Source organism: Hippichthys cyanospilos, chromosome 1 (assembly GCF_059441005.1).
Source record: "Hippichthys cyanospilos isolate Australia breed blue-spotted pipefish chromosome 1, RoL_Hcya_1.0, whole genome shotgun sequence".
Classification (NCBI taxonomy): Eukaryota; Metazoa; Chordata; class Actinopteri; order Syngnathiformes; family Syngnathidae; genus Hippichthys; species Hippichthys cyanospilos.
The window spans coordinates 7,679,242-7,696,324 of NC_142369.1; the positions used below are offsets into that span (position 1 = coordinate 7,679,242).

Genomic DNA, 17,083 nt, shown 5'->3' on the forward strand with positions numbered 1-17,083 from the left:
ATTTTCAACAAGTGTGCCCATTCTATTTTGACAGGATTCCTCTTTTAAATAACTTTCATAACTTCACGTTATTGTTGTTTTTTTTTTTTTTTGTGAGTCAGTGCCCAAGGCGCAACAACTGTCTGGTAAACAAGTAATTGTTTTAAAGGTGTAACTTTTAACGCAGATTAAATGCAATTACAACCCATTTATCTAACCACCGCAAGTCGGTGTGCCAAAAGCAAAATTAAAAAAAAAAAAAAGAAAGAAAGAAAAAGCCTCTGTCATTGTTTCTGGCTGGGAGGCTCAGCAGGATTACAGCTGCTTTCTTTTGCCGGTATTTTACAGATCTGCGCAGCTTATACACTCGAACGCAAACAAAGCATACGCTCACGGCGGAGAAGGAGGAGGGGGGGGCGGCATAGCAAAAAAAAAAAATAATAACATTTTGATTGACTACGGCAAAAAAGGGTCCTCTGAGGTGAAGCCCGGGAATTTAGGTCAGCGCAGCGGAGACGTTGAAGGAGCTCGGGCCGCTCGGGTGGAAATAGCGCAGGAGGCCAGCGTGAGGGAAAGCCGTGCGTCACGGCTCCCGGCCTGATTCCAGACCTTCGCCCCTCCTCGAGCACACGCGCAAACGCACACGCAGGAACTCGGATTCAAACAAGAGCCGTCGCTTCCCGTGCGATCCGACATCATGAGCTAGCTGCCAATGAGAAGCGTGACGGCGTATTTCCACGCTTAAAATTAGGCGGGACTTTTCAGGAAGTCACATTTGCTGATTAGCGGTTGTCAAGGAGACTTAGCGCGTATTTAAAGATGACGTCAATATAAGATATAAATTCAAGGAATCAGGAAATATTTGTTGCGGTAAAAGTCCTTTTTTTGAATCATACAAACCCTATCGCATGACTTCATTTAATGTTTTTTTTAAAGTGAAAATGCAGGTTACGATGTCACAAATTAGCAGTCCACTGTTTATTAGCGTCGGTTAGCTAGCGGAGATTCAAGACAAGGCAATGCAACTTTGTTTATATAGCGCATTTACGTGAGGTAATTCTATGTGCTTTTCATTGAAAAAAGTTAGGCAGAGTCTTTTGAACTTATTTGGAAACGTGTTATCTCTCGTAGCGTGTTTTGTGCCTGCGTGTGTGTGTGTGTGTGTGTGTGTGTGTGTGTGTGTGTGTGTGTGTGTGTGTATGTGTGCGTGTGTGGGACCACTGCCATATATGGCTTTCACTCCTGATTGGCTCTGCTTCTTTCATGGCTATCAGATGCTGCTATGGGCGGAACAGTACTGGAGCGAGTCGAGGGAAGTACGTGATCAGAGGCATAATCACAGAGTTTATTGGTTTATATCAATTAAAATCGCCGATATGCACCGATATCGTACCCGATAATCGGCCTGGCCGATAATCGGTCTAATCCTAGATCGCACACGCCCCTGAGGGTACATGAGGTTTTAATACAGTGTCTGCGTGTGTATCCTAATGCCATGTTAAGAAACGTTCATTATCCTTTTCAAATTAAGAGCAAATTGGTTGGAATATGAAGCAACTCATCGAGAAATTGCATCACAGGGAATCCTTTGCAAAATGTTGCGTGCCTTGATTTTGTCAAGTTTTACGCAAATGAGCACTGTAATCAGTGATGCAATTTTCCAGTAAATGAGCCAAAAAAAGATAGGTTATGCAATCTTTCTTTTGGAGATGCAGAATAAAATGCATCTCAAGATATCACTACAAATGTAATTACAGAGTTTACTAAATCCAAACACAGATGGCATGGTAGGCTGTTTTAAATCTTTTTCTTTTCATTCAAAATTGCTTTACACTGATGGGGTACTTTGGTGAAAAAGAATTCCCAATTTGGGGAAGATTTTTAAAACTAATGCACTAACATATACTTGGGTTAAAAAATAACAAACAAACATACATACTAAATTAAAACATATATATGGATAAACGTGAGGTTTTCCATCAAAGTGGGGACGTCCCATTGACATCATGCATTTCCTAGCCCTTAACCTTAACCATCACAAAAAGATGACCTAACCCTTACCCGAACCTTGGACCAAAATCCAATTCGAACCTAAATTTTAAAAGCAAATCTTGGCCCGCATAAAGAGGTCTGAAATTGTGCACAAATGGTGTAAAAAAGTGCAAAAGGTCCCCACAAAGACAGTAAAAGCTGAAATTTGGTCCCCACCATGTCCCAAAAACCAGCGAGCACAAACACACGCACACACATAAGAGGGTTGGATTCAAACCATAAAACACACAGGGGGTGTTCTATCGTAATGGGGACATCTCATTGACATAATGCATTTCCTAGCCGCTAACGCTAACCTTAACCATCACAACAGATTGCCTAAACGTAACCAAAATCCAATTCAAACTTCAACTCGAAAACCAAACCATGCCCCACAAAAACACCCACCCACAAGGACAGTAAAATCCCGGAATATGAGCCACACCTTGTAGCAAAAACTAAACACGCTATCTGACTGTACTTGCGCTAAAACACACACAACTCGCCGATTGTATAGTTCCGTAGAAAAAAAAAATCACGCAGGTTCAAATACACACACACACACATACACTCTTGTGTTTAAATACACAAACGTACTGGACTTGCGCTAAAGCACACACACATACGGTAATGGGCTAAATCGCATGTATATACACAGAAGTTCCAAACACGTACACACTCTCATACTGTATACATCAGTACAGAAATCACACACACACTTTTGAGATCAGCACACACACACACACACACCTCCAGACAGGCACACACACACACAGTAAACAGTCTTTATTGAGACATGAGTGCTTGTATAAACATAGACAAGCCCTATTGAGAGTCCGGGGGCTGCGGCGAACAATACTGGGGGAAAGTAGCTGGACGTTCCTCATAGACGGTGCGCACAAAATCCAATTATCAGAGCTACGGCATTAACATTCCAGCAGTCTGGCAGGTGACGGCTCTGTCTTTTCACCCCGCCACCCTTACGCTGCCAGCATGGGAGCGCACACTCGCTACTTTAACAATACGCGCTCGAAGACATGCGGTCGTGCACCCGCCTTCCCCCCTCCCCCTCCCCTCCCATGCAGTTCCTCAAAGTATTGAGACGTACATAAGACGGGGAGAAAGGGGGGGGGGGGGGGGGGGGGGGGGGGGGGATCAGTCAATGGGGCATTCTTCTCCGCTCCGTCTCAGGGTGAGAATATGTTGATCGTTGATAAAATTGCTTTGATTGCCCTAATAGGGGGAAAGGGTCGCGTTTTGTTTTCCGCGCCTTCCCAAACACTGCGAGCTTTGTACGGCCCCGAGTTGCGTTCGTCGCAAAAGAGACGGCGTCGTAGGGGAAAGTTCAACCGCGGAAGACCAAACAATGTCGCTCTTTCGACGGTTAGCGTAAACAAACGCGCGCTATTCATTAACATAGACCGCTGTGCTCGCGGTAGTCGTTTGAAAGTTTCGAATTAACATCTATGCTAATCTTCTTTAGCCAGTCTATGACGTTTCGCGTTACATGTTAGCATTAAGCTAGTTTGTTCACCTTGCTATTATAGCAACAAATTTACTTGTTGCAGCTGATTTGCATTAAAGTGGCAGTTGTTTGAAGGTTTATCATCACTATGACCTGTATGCTAATTTCCGTTAGTCAGGATACGGAGACAAACCGTCAGTGTTTGCATTAAGCAGATTTGTTGATTTTGCTTTGCTCATAACAGATTTGCACGTGTTGCTGAAGGTTTATAATCACTTTGACATCCATGCTAAGATCCATCAGCCATCAGTGTATGGCGTTTTACATCATTTGTTAGCATTAAGCTAGCTGGATCATTTTGATACGCGGGCAATGAGTTTGTATGTGTTGGAAAGGAGTTGGAAAGTTTTAATGTAACATCCATGCTAATTATTAATACCCAGTTTATGGTTTTTCACTTTATCTGTTAGCATTACGCTAGTTTGTTCAAAAAATGGCTGTTTTGCTACAAAGAGTTATACACACAGTGCACACATATGCTAATATCCAGTATCCAGTCTGTAGTATTGCATATTCTGTGTTAGCATTACGTTGGTTTGTTCATCTCGGTTTGCCGGCTACAAACTTGTATGTGTTGCTGCTATGTGCGTGGTAAAATCGTAGTTGCTTGAAGGTTTATAGCCACTGTGAAATGTATGCTAATTTTCTTAAGGCTGTCTATGGTGTTTCAAATTCTGTGTTAGCATTAAGCTAGCGTGTTCATATGTGTTGCTGCTCCGTGTTAGTGTTAGTTGTTTGAATGTTTACATACATTGCGGCATCAATGCTAATTTCAATTAGTCATTATATAGTGCTTCATGTCAAATGTTAGCATTAAGCTAGCCAACTTATATTACTATAGTTTGGTTGAAAGTTTTGGCGTTTACATAGCCAACGTTTAATTGTAATTTGTATGACGTGACAGTTTTGCTTAAAAGCTTAACTGTAAGTGACAAAAAACCAGCTTGAAGCAAACAGGATTAGGTTACAGTTGCGAAATACCGCATTAACGCGCGACACACATAGCAGTAAGCGACGCGGTGTACGTGAGAGTGTGTGACATCCAACGCCAGTGCATGCCGTCCTGCTCAGTGCCCTTGTCAGGTCCTATATATACTGCACTACGCATACATCTGGCCCCTATGCTGCACCCTTCCATCTAATCAGCCGGCTCGCCGCGCGGAATACATTAAGAAAAGTGCGTCTGCCTGCGACCGATCAATAGCTTCACCATTGACTTGTCCCCCTTCATCCATTTTAATGTCCGCGGCATACTGTATGAGGACATACTGAATAATAACAAAAGAGGTTCATCCTATTTGCATAATGCATTTGTCTTTTTTTAAAAAAAAAAAAAAAAAAAAACGTTTTGGCATCTTGGTTGTAATGTTCATCAAGTATTCCTTGGTCTACTTTGCCATCGACACTTAAGTGTACCTTTTTTTTTCTCCCGCGCATGAGCTCAGCCAAAGCTTCCGACTCATAATAGTTGGCAATGCATTTCACGCAGTCTGCCAGAGATCACACCCAGACCATTTTCACCCTTCCCATCATCCATTTGTTTCATTCACGTCGCAGATTTGGCAGAGGGCCCCGATCATTCCGCCTGGCGGCCCGTGGACCCTTCGGCACCTTTTGTTTAAGTCTCAAACTCCCCGTGTTTGGCTTTTGACGTACTAAAAGTATGAAGGTAATTAACTCATTTAATGCCAGCTATTTCCGACCCTCCTTTATTCTGATATTTTGGAAAAGAAAACGATACCGTAATTTCCGCACAATACGGCGCCCAATACTTATTTTCATACTCATTGGGTGCACCGTATTAAAGGTGCATGCTCAAACATACGATTGATAATGAAAGGGAACGTAACTAATGTTCTCTGATTGGTTTATCACTTCCAGCGTAAATAGTGTACAAAATCGCTACTGTTCCTGAATGGTATAGCTCTCCCAGCATACATACTGTACAAATACCAAACGTGCTCTGGTTGGTTTATCACTTTCAGCTTAAGTACTCCACATATTACGTAATATTCTACGATTAATTTACTGCCGCCGGCGTAATTACTGTACGTATTGTTCTCTGATTGGTTTATCCTTGCTAGCATACGTACTGTCAGTGTTCCTTCATTACATCGCTGCATAAGCGGGAAATAGCCCAATAATCAATCTTAAGGGGGGCACAATAACATTTTCTACTGATATTGGGACACAAGCTGCGCTGGAATGTAGGGCGCACTGTCGATTTTTGAGAAAATTAATGGCTTTTATTTGTACCGTATGGTACGCAAAATACGGTACTATAAATAAGCACCTGGCAGTGAATGTCTAGGCTTTGTAAAAAATTATATATTTTTTTTATTTGCACCTTCTGGTACGGAAAATACGGTACTATAAATAAGTAATAGGAGTGAATGTCTAGAATTACAGTACATTTTTGGGATGGAATCATTTAAAAGTTGATATGACAAGACTGTAGGTGATTAGTCAAGCGCTTCCAGACTATGTCAAAATATCAATCTTTATGTTACCTGAATTTGGTAAGGCGCACAAAGAATCATGAAAAGCCATGACGGTCAGTCCATAGTAAGACAAACCGCATAAAGAGAAAGCTGCGTTTCAAGTTTTCAGGTTACCCTTGGCGTTGTGGAAAAAATTGGGTACCCCCAAAAAGTCTTGCTCTCCAGCCAAGCCATGCATCTGAATTTAGCGAGGGCCTGGCGAGCGGGGAGAAGAAGAGTCTCCCGGGGCGGCGTTGGCTCGGCAAAAAGGACCGGAGGATGGCTGCGCCGTGGATTAGGGCCCCACAGTGGTCCATTGTTAATTGGGCGCCATGTGTGAAAGCTACAGAGGGATTAGTTTGTACAGCTGCTGCCATTTGTCATAACTGCCCTTAACAAGACACACATGGCAAGCCCGAGTTACGGCCAGCGGTTTGGAGGGAAAACGTGGAGCTGGGATGCGCGCAGCCGCGGCCACCTGAAGGACGACATGAGCTCACCGTTGAACCGCGAGAAGGTGGGCTCTGGTCATAAGCGCCACAAGCTTACAGTTCACGGGAAAGAAAAAATTTGCATGCTAATTCCAAAATTGCAGTCAGGTTTTCGAGTCCGTAAAGTTTTTTTCTGCACAGATGAACAAATTTCACTGATTAGACCGTAGTAAGGAGAGTCGGTTATGATTGTACTCATCTACAGACGGTTGGGTGAAAGGTGTGTGCAGCTCCCATTAGGTCACTACTATCAATACCTGCAAATAGAAACATAGCAAAAAAGCAACTGAGAAGATTATTGATATCTTTTTCAATTATGGGCATAACCTTTTAAGTGTTACTTTGTCTTGTGCTGGTTTGTGTTGTCGTTTCCTAATCTTGAATCTTTTCTACTTATTTATTTGTTTAATTTGCATACACACATTTATTCAAAGCCGCAACTAATCGATTCAAATTAGATCATCTTTTTAAGACCTGGTTTAATTCCAAATTGTGCAAATCCTTGGAATTCTATCTCTCACAAGTCAATATTGTCCTATTTCTGTTGTCTTCCAAGTTAATCATACTTTTTGTACATAATTGTTTGCTTGTTTAGGCCATAATTTGTCCTATTTTTTTAACAAAGGGACGGAAATAATTTTTCAATCGATTCATCTATTAGTCAATGAAATAATCAGAAGAATAATACATTATTAAAGTAGTATAAGTTAAAGTTGTACATTTATTTTAATTTTAAACAAGACGGGGATTCTATAGATCAAAAACCTGACAGTTCTGCATCCAATAATTTAGTTAGAAACAGCTGTCAGAACAAACTCATGTTCTCCAGTGTAATCAAATCCTAAATGATTTGCTGATAAAACTCTGAAGTACCTTAAGATGTCATTAAAGTCATCTCTAAGTAGAAAACAACCTCCGATTTTTTTTTGGGGCCAAGAATCCGCAGCAGTAATTGTTGGTTGCGCTGCCTAATTACAAAGCTGACTGAGTAAATGCGGAACACGTTTTATTGCGCTCACACTTTCACATTTGCGGCCCGGCAAGAACAACATGCGGAAGATTTTGAGTCCGATTTCGAGAAGTGACGGCAACGCATGCGAGGGAGCAGTCGCACCTCCTCGCTGACGCCGCCACGCAAAAACCTGAGCTCCAATATGCAAAAACGCGCCCACCCAAAAGTACGTTTAGCGACGGCGGGAATCACTTTTTCTGTCCTACTCGGGTGTTGTCGGGCCGTCACAGTGATGGGCCGTACTGTAGGGCCGTACAAAGGACGAGACAACCATCACTCTGGGCCAATGATCGACCCTGTCTGCGCTGAAAGGACTTTGATGGGACAAAGCAGGGTGGGGTTGGGGGTGGAGTGGGGGGCACAGAGAAGTCAGGGTCTCCTGGGTAACCACTCTGCTTGTCTGTCCCTGCCTAAAGTTCCCTTTTGCGCCCCACCTACTCGTCTACCCATTTTTCTTCCCTTCATTGGGTGTCCCAAAGGCTTCTTCCTGAGTAAAAAGGGAGCGTCTTTTGCAAGGAAGTCTCCTGCTTGAGGAGTGTTTTTGTCCCAAATTACCTTCAACATTCAAGTTTCCAGCCCCAAGTTATTGTGTCTTAAATCGAGCAGGTCAAGTCTCCGTGGATAGAGTTGGATAAAGCGAGTCATAACCCTAGCACTAAACCTTACTCGGCCTATGTCGCCACCTGACTGATACCGACCCTGGGGATCCAAAAAACGAAACTAGAATAAGCCTAATGAAAACTAAAACCAATCTGGACCTATTCTAAATTCAACCAAATGAAGTAAATCTAACAGCAACCCAGCCAAAACCTGACTTTATGACAAAAATACGAAGGAAGAAGTAACTCGGGGGTATCCTCGTATAGTCCTCAAGGGCCGGTACCCTGAGGACCAGGTTTCCTTCCCCGGTCACATGATTCAAATGATCCACTCATCAGCAAGCTCAGCAGAAGCCCGATAACAATCCTGATTGTTTGAATTAGGAAACCTGGAATAGATGCAGGACAGCGGCCCTCGAGGACCGAGTTTGGACACCCCTGGACTAAGTCAAATTTTACAGATGGTATACCGTTTTGCTAAACCCTCAGATCTGGGGATCCACGCGGACTATACCCTACCCTTACTAACACTACGCCTTACCCTATACGTCAAGACCAGAGGGAACGAAATACCAGGTGGAGTTTTAGTGCGAGTACTCCTCCTTAAGAACAGAGTGAGTACTTTTGCCACCTCTGCTCGGGGCAAACATTTCCCCGGCTTGGGAGAGATCATGGAGAAGGGATGCAGGGAGAGCCTTTGTACACAGGACAGTGAGGTACAGTGTAACGCCTGGGTTAGGGGTGAATGTGGCCATTTGTCTTCATTTGGGAGGACCGGCAGACAGGCTGGGGGTTGGGTAGGGGGGGGATCTATCCGGGAGGAGTGGGAGGTGCCGGCCCTCCAGTCAAGTGGCCTCGGGGGGATTTGAAATGCATTCGGGGTCCTCCCCAAAAGCCTGGGAAAGTGCGGGGAAGCTGAGATCTTAACCATGGACTAATGACACAATCTGCAGTCCTTAACCAAGTGGAGCCGGCGAAAGCAAAACGAGCGGAGTCTCCAGCTGAACCGGACAAAAAAAGCCTTTTCAGCACAATGTTTTTCAAAGGGAAGCCACGCACGTTTGTGTGTGTGCCTGCGTGCGACACAGGCGAATTAAACACACAGTTGTCGAGGAAAAGACCGAGTTGTAAATTTTCCAGGGAGGGAGGAAGAAAAAAAAAAAAAAAGGCACCCACATTTCTCCGCGGCCTCTGCTCAGAGTTGCCTTGTTTCCATGGAGGTTTATGTACACATGGCTCACCAAAAGAAAGGGCTAAGGAGGTAACAGGGCCCATTTAAGCCTTGAGGTATTTGCTGGAGCAAAACCCCGCTGCTAATAACACAAGCTCCACACTGAGCCGCGCCGCAACCGGGGATGGCGTTTGACAAAAGAGCAGAAGATCACAAGCATCCGGCAATGAAAGACGGGCGAGGAGAGCAAGAGAAACGCATGCAAGAAAGCAAACCAAAATAGCTCCTGGGTTAAGAGGAAAAGAGATTGGGAAGACATTGAGTGGGAAGCGGAAATCAATAAGGCAAGCGGTGAAGCTGGGAAGGCGTTCTAAGTGGATTAGATTGAGGGAATGTGTTCGATAGGTTATGGCTCTGAGATAGAGGTGGCCAGACACCGCAGGCTCTATTGCATACTAATAAGGAAGCCACAGTGAAAGCTAAGCACAGGGTTGCACAGTTCACTCTGAAAAGCTTTTCTGTACGCCTCAAGTTTTCCCCCCCGCGGGCTTCCTACTTTAATGTCTCGCTCGTTGCATTCGGAATGTTCGCGACTCCAAAACATCCATCTCCACCAAAAAGAACACGAAAGGGAGCAAAATTGGGAAGCGCGCTTCATGCTGCCTCATTACGAGCAAGTTTGGTTTGACACTTCTGGCAATAGACCAGGCGGCCTCCGTCTGGCCCGGCGACTTGGACCGGGACAGCTGTCGAGGCCCCGAGTTGCCACGGATCAGAGGGAAGTGCCTCCTGATGGAAGAGGAGAAGAAAGGGATGTGGGGCTGGAAGTGCGCAGCGGCGCTTTGAACGTCGACTGTTTTGCTGAACTGCAAACTATGCAGTTCGTCAAGGAGATAATCCACTAAAGCGTGGCTTTTCCTTGTTTGAGTGCCCATTGGAACTAGAGTGAATTGGTTGAGGGTAAGATTTTGTAGGTGCGTAGGTTGAAATCAGAGATTTAAGAAATATTTGGGTTCACCTGTTCGAGGATGCCCCACAGTTTCTCGATGGGGTCGAGTTCAGGGGAGGATTCTGGCAATGTCAGGAGTGTGGTGCAGGGCTCTCCCTTTCGAGGATACTCACGAGTGATGACGTCGGCATTTCGAGATTTGTTGCTGTTTGGTTCACGGATTTCTTGTTCAAGGATACCCGGTGTTTCAATGGGCTTTGTTTCAGGGGATGTTTTTGGCACTATCATACGATTTCCTGTTGTTGTTTAGTTCGTAGATCTCCCTTTCAAGGATGCCCAAAAGTTTCTCGATGGGGTCGTGTTCGTAGGATGATTTTGGTAATGTCAAGAATTTTTCTGTTGCTGTTTGGTTTATGAATCTCTTTTTCAAGGATAACCGCAGGTTCTCCATAGTGTTGAGTTCAGGGGATAACGTTGCAAATGCCTGATTCCTACTATTATTTGGATCACAGATGTCACTTTCAAGTTTACCCAACAGGTTCTCAATGGGGTCAAGTTTGGGGGATGATTTTGGCAATGTCAAGATTCCTTGTTGCCATTTGGCTTATGGATCTCATTTTCAAGAAAGGCCACAGGTATTCAATAGGGTCGAGTTCAGGGGATAATGTAGAAAATCCCAAATTTTCTACTACTGTTTAGATCACGGTTGCCCTTTTCAACTTTGCCCCGGCCGGTTCTCTGTAGGGTTGAGGTCAGAGGATTATATTAGCTATAGCATAATTTTTTTGTTGCTGTTTGGAAGCAAACTGGCCTTTAACACTACTTCCTGCAGACAACCAAATATCCAAGAAGAAGAATACCTGTGTGGTATTATGTTTGAGTAACCCTTGGCATGACGGCCATACAAACACCAAAGCTCCTCCTCACCCTGCCACGAGGAACCCACTCTGCTTAACAAGAGATGGGTCCAGCATGGACTGGTCAGCAGGCAATCGCAGGGTTTATGTCGACAAACCATTCACATCAAGGGATGACAATTTAGAGTCCGGCATGTTTTTGGAATTGGGGACGAACCAGGAGAAGCACCACTCAGGATGGCTGAAGCCCTGATTGCAACTCAGAAGCGTAAGTCAGTTTGTGCCGTTTGACCCCACAGTCCAAAAGGTCAACAAGGCAGGCTTATGAGGGACAAGCCTCTTTTTCTTAACCAATCTGTTGTGCTCAATTAAACTTCACAGGACACCCCGCCACATCTCTTTGCAAGGGTCACGACCCCCGGGGGCCAAAGGTTAAGCCTGGGGCTTGTTAAACACGCTCTCCATTAACACGGCAGCCGTGTGTATTCAAGCAATCCATCTATTTTCACAAAAGCCCCCCCGAAAAATAGAAGGTGATGATGTTTTATGGCGGACTCAACATTTAGTGGAAAAACTGAATTGACTTTTTCGGTGCGACTGTTTTTACGGCGCGGATATCACAGAATTTTCACCTTTCGCAGGAGGGATTGGAACACATCCACCGTGATAAACTGGAGCTCACAGTCTATGAGAATTGTGTTATGAATTATCGCAAATAGGACCGTGCGTGTGCGAGTGAGAGAGAAGCTTGTGTTGAACGTGCCAGTTGGCACAATGAATGCCACACAACCCATCACAACAGCCCCCACCCCCACCCAAACTCACTCCCCAGCGGGCATTCATCTGGCCATGCACAGGGGTGCTAAACACGCCCGTGTACCCCCTTCTCTGCCAACCTGACGACCGCCCTTTTGAAAATAAGAAAGCTCGCACATCGCGTCCGGGATGGAGGCGACGGCATATTTTGCCTTTACACAAAAGATGGCGACGATGGCTCCGGAAAGGGAAAAAAAAAAAAAAAACAAAAACAAAAAAAAAAATTGCGCCGGCTGCATTGCGGATGCCAAGCGACGAATCAAAGGCACGCTGCAGGCAGACAAAGAGGGTTCGATGCCAACCTCGGAAAACCTCCAACGGCCCACCGCCGGTTGGCTGGGCTGCCTGCCTGCCTCCTTGGCACGGCGCTAAACAAAATGGCGGCGCGCCGCACGCTAACACACAATATGGCCGCATTGTCTAAAGCTGGGCCCTAAAGATAAAGAGACCGCGACATATTTCCACCGTCACGAAATACTCATTCCTGGAATCTAACAAATATTTTTGACTGTGTGAATGCAGAAAATGATTCATGTTATCCCACCAACAAAATATTTTGATTCAAATCATTAATATTGAGAAAAATTCACATTTTCCTGGACACGTGGGCAATTCTTTTTCACAGGAGCAAAATTGTGTTTTCCACTTTTAATAAGCACCAAAACCACCATTCAAGTGATTTAGACACTTAACTAAAAAAAAAAAATTCCCCAAATTTCACACATTTTACGGTGAAATTACCACATTTAAGAGCTAATCTATACATCTGTATTTATCTCCGTCATTTATATTTCTTAACCAGTTGGGACCATTCCAACTTTTAAATTTTCTGTTCAAATTTTTGTAGAAAAAAATCCAAAACTCACTCAATGCCACAGACGTATTTTCACGTTTTTTTAAGAGTCCAAGCATTAAATCCCAGATACTTGAAGTATTAAATCGATCCTTAAATATATTAAGGACATTAAATCCCAGATACTCAAGTATTAAATCACACTTAAGTGAGTCCAGACTCTTAAAAAACGTGAAAATACGTCCCTGGCATTGAATGATTTACATATTTAACTTGTCTTTTCACGTTTCAAACCTGACAGAAACAATTCCAACTTGCATCTGTTTACATCATTCTGGACAATTTGTAATCTATTTTCCACTCACAAAACAGACTTCTAAATTTTCAAAAAGAAAAATCCTAGAAAAAAAAGGACATATTTCACACATTACCTTCACTTTCCATGTCCTCTTGACTGATTCATATTTCACTGTAAAATGAGTACATTAAGAAATAAAGACATTTACCACATCCTAGCCATCACATCATTATCGGTCCTAAATCCTCCCCAAATAACCGAATTGAAAACCATTTTTTGGTAGAATAAGAACGCAATTTCTTATCATTGTACGCTGGCCGCACAACGAGATAGATAGCGCCTTTTCAACATTATTTTCAACCGATTGAAAGCAGTTAAGTCTTATAGTTGCTACAAATCAATAAATTCCGCATCATTTCACTTTGGCATCAGCTTTTCAGCATTCACCATTGATACATAAATTGCATTCTCTAGGTCAAGAAAAGTGGTAAAAAGGGGCCTATTCAAGTTTGATGTTGCGCAGTTAGGCATGCAGCAGATGCAAAGCGCAAAGAGAAAGTGCTGGCATCATCCCACAAAAGACACAAAGGAGGCTCCGATGCCAACCCCGGTGCCAGTGGCAACCATTCTTATGGGCGCGCTCTGCCTTCTGCTTTCCCTGGTACGCATCAAAACACAAAATGGTGGCCGGGGTTCGGCCACAGTCAGCGAGCGTTGCCACCGTTTTCTTTTGTTTTTTTTTTTAACTTGTGCCCAAAACCCTGCGCATAATCGGGATGGAACAAGTCATAGGACCCCCCCGCCCCAAATAAATAAATAAATAAATAAAATATTTGTGGGTGAAGAGAAAAAAAGAGAGAGAATACAGAATCAAGAGAATAAAGCTACATTTTTGCACTTTGAGGAACCATGGAAAGAAAAATCAAGAGCTCTGATCATATATATATATATATATATATATATATATACACACACACACACACAAACACTGTGTGTGCATATATTATATAGAAGCTTGTTTTGATTACTCTAAAGTGTGGATTCACATTTATTTATTCAAATATTTATGTATTTAATTTTCCTGTGATTTTTCATTACAGTAATGAAAACAAGATAAGTTTTCATCCATTTATATGCTTAAATACACACACACACACACACACACACACACACACACACACACACACACACACATATATATATATATATATATATATATATATATATATATATATATATATATATATATATATATATATATATATAATGGAAGCTTGTTATGGTTACTGGAAAAGATGCATTCACATTTGTTTTTTTATTTATTGATTTTATTCTATTCTTTTTCATTTATTATTAAATGACAAGGGAACATCATATATAAATATATATATATATATATATATATATATATATATATATATTTTTTTTTTTTTTTTTCTTCAAGGATTTCAATTGGCTAAACGTGGAAACAATTAGTTTTTGACAGGACGTGTGATCAGAGGTCGGGGATCAGTGGCAAGTGATTTTTTTTTTTTACCATTTCATGAATCAAGCAGACAAAAAGTTTTGTCTCTCCTCGATGCACTTGCGAGGTACGGTACGGAGACCCGGCATCGGCAGACACTCGGAACGTTGAAGCGAGAGGAAGGTTGGGGTGTGTGGGGTGGGATCTTACCTTGGTCCTGGACGTAGTAGGCGAGGAACAAGTCCAGCTCCTTGACGGAGACGGTGATGTGGTGCGGCTGGACGCAAAGTGCGGGGTTGGTGCAGTGCGGCGACTTGACCAGACGCTCGCCGTCCGTACTTTCCAGGGGGATGCCTTTGAAGAGGATGACCATGACCAGGTCCAGGCGCCACACCTTGTCGGCCTGCCGCAAGCAGTCGATGCGGCGGATCTTGCCCTTCTGGTCCGGGTTGGACAGCACGCAGCACGGGTGCTTCTTCCCCGTCACGCTCAGCACAAAGTCCTCGCGGTACTCCTGCCGGATGTCCTTGCGCAGCTTGGCCAGCAGCCGCGAGGCCCACTTCTGCTTGACCTCGGCCTTCTCGCTCAGGAGCTCGTCCTTGACGGCGCGCTCCTCGTCCTTGGACATCCGCTTCTCGTGCTTCTTGAAGTACTTGCGCTTCCTGGCCTGCAGGTTGAACCACGTGTAGGCGATGGCGCGGACGTGCGGGAGGAGGGCCTCGATGAAGGGATGGAACTCATCCTGAGGGAGGAGGTCACACGGCGTCGTTTGTCAGTCGCCGCTCGCTCGTTACGATTTCTTTTATTTGTGCCGCGTGAATGACTCGCTTGGACCTCTAAAACTGGATTTTTTCATTGATGGAGAACAAGGGGTAGGACTGGAAGTTTGGGATTTCTTTCCACTCCTTGGGAACATCTAAACGATTATATATTGATGTTTTTTGTGGGTGGAATTTGTGTTTGTATGGTCAATTAACCAACCAAAGAACCAATCACTGTCAAATGGTTCGTTTTAACCCCTTCGCCCCACCTCACCATCGAAAAAGAAAACTTGTAAGATCTGCTCCGTTTTTGAGGTGAAAGTTGGAAAACTAAAGAATGAAATCAAAGCACTGAGCAATGCAAAGTTTCAATGGAAAAAAACAACAACATTGAATCAGCTTGAATTTTGATGAAGCAAATATTTCTATTTTGGGATTTAGCAAAAAAAAAAAAAACTAAATAAATGCACTAAAACTGCCCCCCTCCCACGGAAAAATCTCTGTCAAGGACAAAAAAAAAACTGTAAAATTTGCTTCATTTGTAACATTAAGTTTGCAAAAAACCTTAGCTCACATCTACCTATACAAAATTCCAATAAAATAAAAACAGCTTTAATGTTGATGGGCCAAATCTTTCTCTTCTGTGATTAGAAAAAAAAAGAATCCAAGCATTAACTTGCATCCAATGAAATAGAATCCTCGATCTCTTAAATAATTTTAACATTTTAAAAGGCACGGACATGGAGGCACTGAGTGCCAATATACCCCCCCCCCCCAAAAAAAAAAATCTCTACTGAAGCCCTGAAAAATAAAAGAAAAACTCAGATCAAATCAATCATTAACTTCTATCCAACTACACAAAATTTCAAAGAAAACAAGTGACCTGAAAACCTTTCCCTTCTGTAATCGGAAACAAGCTTCAACATTTTTCCGAGCATTACCTTACATCCACTGTAAACAATCATGATTTGATGTGCCCTAAATAAATTCAACATTTTCAAAGTTCCACTCTGAAAGAAAATGATTAGTTGAACTCAGCTCAGCTACCCACTTATACTTTTTTTTTTTTTGGTCTCATGTCAAGGTGATGTGAGGCGACCTTGGCAAAATAGTTGGAAGCGCATACCTCGGGTCAAAAGTTTCCATCGTGTTCATAAATCAATGCATATCGCGTGGATTCATGTTTTCTACCAGGCTCCCTTTCTTGCCATATGCAAAACGATGTGAAAATGTTCCATTTGGAACCAAAAGACATTTGGAATTGCGATTTTAAAAAATAAAATGTAGATGTTCCAATTAATGTGCTAAAGAAACTCAGAATGTTTTAGAGCAGCTGCTTTTTATAGTATTGTGTAGTGTATAATCATAATAATAATCCAAATGATCTCAGAAGTGTGTGAATGTGCCAGTCTGTGATTATTTGTCACACAGCACCCGCTGATTTAAACGGGGGATCGGATTTAGAAAACCACAAATTACAAATTATTTTTAACAGCTCGTGTTAAAACACAAAATTAGCTTTTTTTTGTACTATTTTAAACTGGTTGGCAAATTAAGACGTTTTTTTTTTTTTTACTGCTTGAGTTACAAAATACAAAGTGACTTTTTTCTTTTCTTTTTTTTTACCATCTTTAAAGTAATAAATTGCACTTTTGCTCGAATACTTTTTTTGATGACTTTGTTTGAATAAATTCCGTAACGATAAATAGCAGGAGCGTTGGGGGGGGGTGGGGGGGGGGGGGGGGGGGTGCACTGTACTTCAAGCCGGGGCCATAAAAAGCACAATCCTCTTAAGCACAAACTAAACCGCATCTCAGTCAATCACTTTACTTAATGCAAGTAAAATATAAACAGTC

General features: G+C 42.9%; 1 protein-coding gene across 6 annotated transcripts in view; it reads right to left on the bottom strand.

The window, feature by feature from the left end:
- LOC148428918 (nuclear factor 1 B-type-like) overlaps positions 1-17,083 on the bottom strand; it is an 83,219-nt gene that overhangs the window by 62,800 nt on the left and 3,336 nt on the right. For all 6 annotated transcript variants that reach the window (XM_088415026.1, XM_088415055.1, XM_088415019.1 and 3 more), the window contains exon 2: positions 14,677-15,208. In XM_088415026.1, coding sequence (XP_088271152.1) covers positions 14,677-15,208 — 532 coding nt within the window. The remainder of the gene's footprint in view (positions 1-14,676; positions 15,209-17,083) is intronic.